The 10,797-nt window shown below is 50.5% G+C and overlaps 1 protein-coding gene across 1 annotated transcript in view; it reads left to right on the top strand.

Annotated features, from left to right (window-relative positions):
• Positions 1 to 8,971: 8,971 nt before the first annotated feature.
• Positions 8,972 to 10,797, top strand: part of SRRM3 (serine/arginine repetitive matrix 3) — a 69,616-nt gene continuing 67,790 nt past the window's right edge. Inside the window, exons 1-2 of the mRNA XM_015407981.1 lie at positions 8,972 to 8,979; positions 10,521 to 10,622. Of these exons, the coding sequence (XP_015263467.1) occupies positions 8,972 to 8,979; positions 10,521 to 10,622 (110 nt within the window). The remainder of the gene's footprint in view (positions 8,980 to 10,520; positions 10,623 to 10,797) is intronic.

Raw genomic sequence — 10,797 nt, 5'->3', positions numbered from 1 at the left:
CTCTTTGCGGATGCAGCCACAGATTCTCTGGTGGTTGAGAGTCTGCATTACAGGAAGGCGTTTCCGGGTTGTCAACCCACAGTCGGCTCAGGCTTGGGAGCAGTGTTAGTGTGAGCTAGCTCACAGTTTTTTAGCCTCCGGCTCACACATTTTTGTCTCAGCTCAGGAAGGAAGGCTCCAGAGCAAACTAATTTATGCAGTAGCCAAATCGCTCGCTCACAACTTTAATGCCAGTAGCTCACAAAGTAGAATTTTTGCTCACAAGACTCCACAGCTTAGAGGGAGCATTGCTTGGGAGTTACCTGGGTCTGTGTATTGAATGATTTAAAATATTTATACCCCATCACTTAATATTCTGTTCTTGAGGTGGGTTCCAATAATGTATGTTAAACCAAAGGCAATAAAAATACCAACCTAAGAAAAAGGGGGCCTGGCGGGAGCTGGTCCATGGGGTCGCGAAGAGTCGGACTTGACTGTGCGACTGAACAACAACAAAGAAAAAGAAGAAGAGGAGGAGGAGGAGGAGGAGGAGATTGGATTTATACCCCATCCTTCACTAGCTGAAGGAGTCTCAGAGCGGTTTACAATCCCTTTCCCCTCCCCTCCCCACAACAGACACCCTGTGAGGTAGGTGGGGCTGAGAGAGCTCTTTTGAGAACTGCCCTTGAGAGAACAGTTTTGAAAGAACTTGTGACTGACCCAAGGTCACACCAGCAGCTGCATGTGGAGGAGTGGGGGATCAAACCTGGTTCTCCCAGATTAGAGTCTGTGCTCCGAACCACGACACCAAACTGGCTCTGGGATAATTCATGGGATTATGGGATTACCTGGGATAATCGGTTCCTAAAAACAGCAGTGAGGACTTCAAACCATTGTGTGTGCTCAGAGCCCGGTGACCTCCACCGACAGGTGGGAATAGGAGCTCACAACATGGACCCCTGTGATTGGCAGGTGGTAGGGAGCCTCAAGTCGCCCTGAGCCTGCTCTGGCGGGGAGGGCGGGGTATAGATCAAATAAATAATGGTCAAAAGGGCAGTAAATACTAGACTCTTGGTCTTCTTCCATTGCTTTGTCAAGACAACAGGTTTTGCTGCCACCGTCCACACCTTTCCTTCAGCACCCGGAACTGCTCTCAAGTCAAGACCTCTGCACCAGAGGACACATATTCCCACTTAGATCTGGGTACAGACATTCATGAACCATATATATATATATAAGTACAAATATTTATTAAGGTGTACACATGTTAAAACTTTCCTGATTAAAAATTACTTTGTCTAAGATCAGACTATAAAAGCTTATCCTCTATACATACATATGATGGGTAAATAATTTACAACTGAAGACCAAACGCATTTCGGCCCCTAAGGGCCTTCCTCAGTGGTCACTATTATCTCTATATTCTAGACACACATTCAAAGACCTGTTACAGAGTTTTAGTATAACGCCATAGAGTCCAACTTCCAGAGCTGACATTTTCCTCCAAGGGAACTGATCTCCTGTAGTCTGGAGAGCAGTTGTGATTCTGGGAGGTCTCCAGGCCCCACCTGGAGGTTGGCAACCTGGGAAGGGAAAACACAAATGTCCTGTATTGAGAGCTCATTCTGTGGTCAGCTCTATACTGCCACTTAGTCTCAGAGACTGCCACCGAGCTGAGTTTTCTAGACAGGACTCAGGGTGATTGGTCTCAACCCCTTCAGGGAATCCTCAAAACTGCAGATAGCCCAGGCAAGCCCAATCTTGTCAGAAGCTAAGCAGGACCAGCCCTGGCTAGTATTTGGATGGGAGACACCCAAGGAATACCAGGGTCATGACGCAGAGGCAGTTGATGGCAAGCCACCTCTGAATGTCCCTTACCGCTAGGGGTCACCAGAAGTCAGCTTGATTTGATGGCAGATCCCCCACACACACACACTGCATGTTAGTTCTTCCTGAAAGATTCTTCAGAGATGCAAGTACATCCAGCGGCATGAGCAGGATGCATAGGCTTTAAGGAGGGTTCCAATAGCGATATGTGTAGCTTAAATTCCTGCTCACGTTACAGTAAACACACATACGCCCTACACGTGCGTGCATACATCTGTCGGTAAGCACGAGTCACTTTACAAATGACACTGGAGACCAGTACCTGGGGAAATGTGGGGGTTGAACCACATGTTCAACTTTACATGTGTTGAACATAACATGAGATTTAGACAATGCACACATAAAGAAAATCAAGCGTACACCACACACGGATTGAATATGTGTTCACTGTAACTTGTGAACAGGGCTTTTGGTTGAGGACAGTGATGGTTTTCACCTTGGGTAGCACCCACTCTCTACATTTGCAGCCAGCAGTCCAAAATGGGATTAATTTTGTTCACCATCTGTTTTAAAATGTGCTGTTTGGTTTTAATTGTTTTATCTAGTGTATGTTTTTATTCATATTGTACATTGCCCAGATTGGGTGATTAAATTATTATTATTATTATTATTATTAGTAGTAGTAGTAGTAGAAGAAGAGGTCATTTCGGGGGGGAACGCGGGGGAACGCAGTTCCCCCGAGTGAGGTGCAGGGGGCGGGGCACATGATGAAGCCCCGCCCCCTGCTTCCGGCCACCCCGCTTCCAGCCCTCATTCAGCCAGGAGGAGGCAGGAGAAGAGGGAGGGTAAGTTGCTTCCTCCCCGCCTCTCCCCACCCCTGCCTGCCTGGGGCCAGGGAGGGCCTTGGCGGGGCTTCCTCGCACTCCCGCTGGCCTTGCAGGTCCACTGCCGGGCCCCTGATGTCAGGGGGTGTGGCATATGCTAATGAGTTATGCTAATGAGTTCCCCTAGCTCTTTTTCTATGAAACGACCCCTGAGTAGTAGTATTATTAGTATTATTAGTATTTAATAATAATATTGTCTGTGGGTTCCACCATGGCTACTGTGAGTTGTTTTGGAGGTTACCTCGGGCAGTGGCAGCAACCTACAGATGCTTCTATTCTGAAATGAACTTTAGACATTCTCCTAGTCAAAACAGAATTTGGGCAGAGTGGAATGCTGCTCAGAGAAAGGAAAACTGGAGCACAAAAAGGGAACTGAACAGGAGAAATCCACTCATTGCTGACCAGAAGGGGAGGGAGAATAGCCCCAGCCGTGGAGAAGAGAACCGAGACTGTCTGCCACTCTGGGCGATTCTGCATCTGGCATCCGCTCCACATTTTCTCAACTGGGAGGAAAAAAATGCAGCTCAAAACCACATCCAAATACCTCAGGGCAACACCGTACTGACTGCAAATCCCCCCCCTAAACAGCCATAATATGGCCATAAATGTATGCAGAAGGTACAATACACTCTGATGATCAAAGAAAGCGAAAGCGGCATGGAGTGCGGAGGCGACCATAAAATCCGATGATCAAAGGAAGCGAAAGCAGCATGCAATGCAGAGGGGAATTTCTGTTCCAACGGGGGTTTCGTAAAACAACAGAGGATAAAGCCAACACAGAATCAGCCTTTGCCTTCTTCCTTCTTGGTCTGACCAACTTGTAATCAGCCCAAACCTTTTGCATCTGACCAGCTATATAAGCTGCCAAACGCTTGCCCTGTAGGTGTGTCCTCACAGAGGGAGCAAAAATCAGGAGCTGTGTGTGGATCCTGGAGTGGGCAGCCAGGCTACGTTTTGGGAGGGGGGTGGCCTTCCCAGATTGCCCACTATGGCAGGCAATCTCCCAGCCACCACTGCTGCTCTTTGCTCCAGCGGGAGCAAAATTGGGTACTGCGACGGCATGCAACATCATGACATTGCTTCCAGGTACAACTGGTACAATGCTGTAGGAATTCCCTCAGATCTCTGTGGTTCTAACCATAGAAACCAGGGTATTCCTAGAGTGTTGTGCCCACTCCTTGTCGGGCTGCCTTAGACTGATAACAAACTCGGAGCCAGACCACAGGACCCGTGTGCGCTAGAGCGGCGCTTTCTTGCACTGGTTGGGCCAAGGGGGGGAGAGGAGAGGTCAGTCCTCCCCGGAAAATTTCGGGGGAGGCCCACACCCCTGTGCGCCCCCCCCGTACTCTACGCCTATGTTGTGACATCACTTCCAGTTATGACGAGAAGTGATATCATGCAGAGTTGCCCTCCCATTTTTGTTCCAGCTGGACGAAAGAGGTTGCCTGGCAGTACCATGGAAGCTGGACGTAAGGTCATCAGCTGCAGCATGGGAAATCCTTGGAGAACTTGGAAGCAGTGCCTAGGGAGGGCAGAGCTTGGGGATGGGGTGGGGGGAGCTCAGCAGGGGTGTGACGCCCCCCTCCAAAGCTGCCATTTGCTCCAGGGGAACTGACCTCTGTCGTCTAGAGGTGAGTTGTGATTCTGGGGAAACTCCAGGTCCCGACCCGCCTGGAAGGTGGTAACCCAGGCGGGAGTGGGGCAGGCCTGCTTGAGAATTTGATTCCTGCTCCTACAGCACAAAGCAAACCAGAGACATGCACAGAGGCCCCCTCCCCACTCTGAATGTTTCACTGATGCTGTAAATCACAGAGGTATCGACCGGCCTGCTTCCCTCTTGGGGGGAGGGGGGCAGAGAGAGCCCAGTGCAAGCAGACAGAGCAGCCGTCCAGGCTCTGGTGGGGCGGCTGTAACTCAGGGTTAATGAGCCTTGAAAGCCGCTGAAAGCCGGGAGAATCACCCAATAAATACAAGGCCGGGCCTCTTAAGTCAATTGGGGAAGGAAAACACAGCAGGCCTTTTGTCAACGCAGGCCAAACGCAAGGGATAAAAAGCATCACCCTGGCGGGAAGATCCCATCACCCCTTGGCTATATTTCCTTGGGCCTCTCTCCTGCATTCATGCGCTGTCAACTCTGTGGCTGGTTTACCTGCTGCGATATCCCTCTGCTTCTCTGACCTCCTTTGAACCTCTATGGGCCAGGCCTAGGGTGGCCACTTCTGCCCTGGGCACTGGCAGGGGTCGTAGGCAATGTTCCCTATAAGCTGTGGAATCTTGTGAGCAAAATTTTTACTTTGTGAGCTACAGCCATTTGGCTACTGCATACATTAGTTTGCTCTGGAGCCATCCTTCCTGAGCTGAGACAAAACTGCGTGAGCCAGAGGTTGAAAAACTGTGAGCTAGCTCACAGTAACTCAGCTTAGAGGGAACACTGGTCATAGGATCGCTAGATCCAGGTTGGGAAAGTGCTGGAGATTTGGAGATGGAGCCCGGGGAGGGCAGGGACCTCAGTGGGGTACCCTGTCGTAGAGTCCAGCCTCCAAAGCATCCATTTCCTCCAGGGGAGCTGCCCTCTGTAGTCTGGAGATGAGCTGTAATTCCAGGGGGTCTCCAGGCCCCACCTGGAGGCTGGCATCCCAGGACATTTTCACCAGTCCTTCACAGCAGCCTAGCGGGAAGCTAAAATAACCCCGGGGCAAACCAAGGGGAACAGCTGTTGTGGCTAAGGGAGCCAACCTTCAGGTGGGGGCGTGGAGTCCTGGATTTAGAAATGAGCCCTAGATTTGAATCCAGTAGCGTCTGAGAGACCAACGAGTTTACGCTTTCGAGAGTCAAAGAGTTCAGTTCCCCTGGGGAGAAACTGGCCGCTTCAGAGGGCAGACTCTGTGGCATGACGTCCACGCAGAGCTCACCTCTCCTCCCAAATCCCACCCTCCCCGGGCTTTGCCTCCAAATCTCCAGGACTTTCCCAACCCGAAGTTGCCAGTGTGGTGTTGGATTCTCTGGACTAGGTACTGCCAGGGAACCGCGGGAAAAATAGCAAGAGTGCTCAAGGGCTTAAACGCAGCCAAGCTTGGGTCTTGGTGTGGCAGCAGACTTACAAAGGCCCCGCTCACACGGAGGATTTGCTGTGTGAAAGACACGAATGTCAGGCGGATTTTCATGGTGCGATCACACCGCACCATCTGGGAAGCGTAGTGCACCTGTGGCCAACCCGTGGCGTCCTGCCAAAGATGCGCAGTAAAAAAGTACAGCGGAAAGTGCGCTAGTATCCGGAAAAAGCGGGGCAGGGGTGGGCGTCTGATCGCGGGAGCGCTAGTATCCCATGGTATCCGGCGCCCGTCCAAGTCCCGTCGCAAACCGGATGTTTTTCGTAAGCGCATGCGCACAAACACGTAACTGAAAGCAGTGCTGCTCCGCGGAACTGCGCATGCGCACAAATGCGAAACGCTTGCCGCGCCACTTCTTTGCCACGCTCCAGCATCACCGTGTGATCGCCAGCTAACAGCCTAAGCGCGAAGACTCGGGGGACCATCTTATCGGGCTACCGCGCTTTATTTTGCTCCGGGGCAGCCACACCTCCCCCCCCCAGGGCCGGCTCACTCACTAGGCGATCGCCTAGAGCGGGACGGCCCTTAGAGGCACCAAACTGCACCCGGCCCCGTACTCTGGGAGTTTCATGATTATTTGTTTTTTTCATTCTTCCTAAAATGCATTTATTTTTGAAAATTGGTGGGCGCACGGGGGGGGGCAGAAAGGATCCTCACCTAGGGTGCAAAATAAGCTGGAGCCAGCCCTGCCCCCCCCCCCGCATGATCTGGCCCGTGTGACCAGGGCCAAAGTCACACAGAGTCAGCAGTCAGTTCTAAAACTAATAAGTAACATTTATTAAAGGAAATACATGGTTGAGAGTGCAGGTAAGAGATAGATGCAGATTGTCTATTCTAACTAGTTAGATGGTGTTGGATGCTGAACACATGTCCAGCCTCCATGGTGCAAGATGGAGATCTTTGTGCATGGGAGAGAGAAGAGAGTATGGGGGAGAGGGAGAGAGCAGGAGCAGAGGAAATTGCCCCTAAGAGTAGCATTCTACTTCAAAGGAAAGGATCAGATAGCAGGAAGGAAAGGATGCTCTGTGTGTCCTGACCTCTCTATCTGTCTAAACTCTTTGGTGCCATCTTCTCAAGTCTGAGACAGGAGACAGCGCCAAGTCCTCCATTTCTAACATGTGGCACCAGCGATAGGCATTGGCTCACCCACTGCTTCCTCCCACAAGCTGGTGGCCGCGCAGGAAGAGACCGGGGTTGAGTTGACATCACAGGCATGGTTGCGGCTAAAGGGTCTGCAACAGGAGGCTTCTTGAGATACCGACAGAGTTGCCGGGGCCTCATGTTGAACTCATGAAGCTGCCATCTACTGAATCAGACCCTTGGTCCGTCAGAGCCAGTATTGTCTCCTCGGACTGTCAGCGGCTCTCCAGGGTCTCAGGTTGAGGCCCTTCCCTTCACCTGCTACCTGTTCCTTAACTGGAGATAACAGGGGTTGAACCTAGGACCTCTGGCATGCCAAGCAGAGGCTCTGCCACTGAGCCACAGCCCCTCCCCTCCCAAGCCTCATTCCGCTTGCTCCTGACTGTCAGTGGCCCTCCAGGAAATCTCTCCTTATATATAATTGAATAGTGGGTGCCAAAGTTCTAATTCTAAAATGCACTCCCTTAGTGTATGGCTGATGGCACTGCTCCTCAGCATATATCGCCACCAATCAGAAGGCAAAGCCCGGGTCCCGCCCACACCACAACTGCTGCGACAACCTGGTCTTTTGCATATGGAAGCTGATTGGACTTCACTCCATTCCACACCTCAAACTCCCCCCCCCCCGCAAGGCAGTTGGAATGTCAGTTGCATATGGAACCTGCTGTATTCTGGTGGTGTGCAGGTCCCAGATTCATGTTTTAAAAGCAGACTGACACTGTTTGCCCAAAGCCAGAGCACTCTCCCAGAGCCTCTTTCTAGCTCCCGTTGTATTTATTTCCACAACGGGCCTTATTTCTAGTCCCCTCATAAATTAACTGGGCCATCCCTCCCAGATTTCTGAACCCATCCCTATGATGATACCCACCTCAACATCTTACAGATAAAAATAGGGACACCCATGTCACTCAGTTTTTATGCCAAGGCTTCCCTTCAGTCTACCCCCGGTGGTGTTACTGAGACCAGACTTTCAGATGCAGGGTTCCAAAACTGTCTAGGTAAATGCCAGGAGATTTGAGGGACAGGCCTGAGGATGGTGAACTTTGAGGAAAATGTGATGTCGCTTCTGGGTAATGCTCTAGGAGTTTCTCCTAATCTCTGTGGTAAAGAGCATAGAAACTAGAGGAATTTCCTAGAGCCCCACTATCGAAGCAGTTTTTTTTCTTCTGTTCCTCACTTCCTTTGAGGTTGACAGACTGGAACTGGGGGCTGGGGGATTCCCCACCAGGCCCAAGTATTTAGGAAGCCTAGTCAGGCATAAGTCCAGAGCTTCAGCTCACATGCGTAGTGTGTATGAGGGGTGGGGTGACAAAGCAAGGTTTGCAGGCGAAATATATGTTATCTTCTAAAAGGGGATCCCCATAAAACCATGAAGTGCAGAATCTAAAATTACCTACCTGCCATCAGTGCACACCACTAAACATTGTTGATGGCTCTGTTCTGTCTGCTGTGTGCCATATTCAGCAGGCAGTGATAATTATTTCAGATTTCCAATCCCTGATGTCTCAACCTGAATATTCCTCATGTCTGTCGCGTTTCTCTGCTGTGTGAACAGAATCTATGATTCTTCCTTTCCATGACATTTTCTGTTTACCTGCACCGACAATACCGGCCTTTTCTAACATCAAAATAGCATTATAAATTATACACACATTTATATTAGAAATGACGTACCTTCTGTGTACCCCTTGCATGAAAAAAAAAGTCATTCCACAACTGCCTCTCCCACTTGGGTTTTCACTCACAGCACTGCAGGATTAATGAGCAAATATATGCCCTTGGGCAGACATATGCACTTGGGGAATAATGGGATCAACTTCAGCCCCCTCCCCCGGCTTCTCCTGGGGGGGCATGTCCCAACTGGGCGTGGAATGATGACAGAAATCAGACAAGCAGCATCCAAATTAACAAAGAGTTTTAAAAAGTCACAGAAACACCTGCATGCATATTTACGCAGCACATCTGAGCAAGATCCAGTGAAAAGTGATATAACCACAGATCCTCTGATCCTGTTTCTTACTTATCCCTACGATGTTAAAGTAAGGATGGGTCCCTTCTCGTGGAACTGCAAGCATTCAGAAATGGTTTATACCTCTGTTTCATAAATGGAGTTCTATTCTTTTGTTCAGCTGCCCATTTTACTCCCTCCCTAATGGTGAGTTCACTGCCTTCCCTGTTCTCAAGGGACAGTGACACTGGACAATGTGCCTTTCAAACTTCTGTAGCTGAGGAGTGACTTTTCTCTACCCTTTTGGGGTGTCTGCACGTCTCAAGAGCTGGGTAGTTGTCCTTCAGGGAGGTGAGTTATCCCCACATCGCTTCCTGTTGAATTCTGTTACCCAAGGGGGAAAAGGCAGTTGGTTTTGGTAACCTCTGAACATGGGTAGAAAACAGACCCATCTCGAGTACACTTTGGGCCAAGCCAAGTGTAATGGTGGCCACAGGTCCATCCCGTGGCTGCCAACACCATTCCAGAAGCGGTGGTAGCTCTTTGAAGGTGGTTGTGAGGCCCCGATCTGGAGCGGGCGCAGGGCGTGGTGCCCCCAAGAGCTCTTGTTTCTCCAGCACTTGGAAAGAGGTAGGACAAGAGCTACTGGGGATGTCATGCCCAAGCACCCGATCCAGATTGTGGCCTCACGGCAATTTTTAAAAGACTATGGTGGGGGCATGTGCCATCAAGTCACATGGGATAGGTCCACGCGTGACCACTGTGACATTTCGTTGGGCTCCAAGATGAAAATTCTGGGGGTGCAGGGCCCTTCTTCACAGCTGCTATGGGGGAAAGTGCCCTGCCCTGGACAGCCCCATCTATTCAGATCTTGGAAGGTAAGCAGGGTCAGCCCTGGTTAGTATTTGGGTGGGAGACCCCCAAGGAAGTCCTGGGTCTCTTCACAGAGGCAGGCAGTGGCAAACCACCTCTGACTTCATCTCTTGCCTTGAAAACCTTACAAGGTCACCATAAGTTGGCTGTGATTTGACTGCAGTTCCCACCACCACCACCACGGGAGAAAGTCAAGGGCTGCCACTGGTGCTCTTAATGCAAGAAGATGCTGAAAGTATTCCTGGTTCCAAATACTGGTGACCAACAATGGAGTCCATCAGCATCTGGGCTCAACACCACCATCACTCCAAGTGTTACCAGTGAGGCATCAACATGGCACAAAGTTCGAAGACTGCTTTCCCCTGCCAGGGCAGAGATGGGACAGTTCTGGAAATTTTGCAGCCACAGGGGGCAGACAAAAGTCTTGGGAAGGGGGTGGAAATCTGGGGGAGGGGGGAATGAAAGGCTATAAATTGTCTTAACTTAAAAAAAAAGTCTTCATGCTACATGTTTTGAGTGTGTCACACCCTGTCTTAAAAACTGTTTCACTGGGTCAAACTTTTCCCCCATATGATCTCCCCCCACCCCCGCCCCTTGAAACTTCAATTGGAAAAGTTTTCCCATTGGAAAAGGGGGGATCTTTAGGAAAAATAGGGGTGTGGAGTTTATTAGGAATTTCTCAATTGATTCAGGAGATGGTCATTTGAAGTGTGACCCCTTCTCTCTCTCCCTCTCTCCCTCTCCTCTGGGGCCAAGCAGGTACCCTGAAGAGGAGATCCGGCAGAAAGTGGGAACTTTCCGACAGATGCTGATGGAAAAGGAGGGCGTGCTCACCCGCGAAGACCAGCATGGGAGGCAGATGTGAGTATGGAGGGGCCTGTACAGGGCTGTGGGAGTGGGCTTGAAGGGGGATGACAGGGCTATTTTTGGGCAGGAACGCACAGGAACGGAGTTCCGGCTGGCTCCCAAGTTGGCCACGCCCAGCAGGAACTCATTAGCATAAAAGGCCACACCCAACAGCAGGAACTCATTAGGA

The sequence above is a fragment of the Gekko japonicus genome, unplaced genomic scaffold (assembly GCF_001447785.1).
Source record: "Gekko japonicus isolate JY-2015 unplaced genomic scaffold, Gekko_japonicus_V1.1 scaffold1, whole genome shotgun sequence".
Taxonomy (NCBI): Eukaryota; Metazoa; Chordata; class Lepidosauria; order Squamata; family Gekkonidae; genus Gekko; species Gekko japonicus.
Note: the sequence above shows the minus strand (reverse complement) of the source record. Positions and strands in the feature narration are given on the sequence as shown.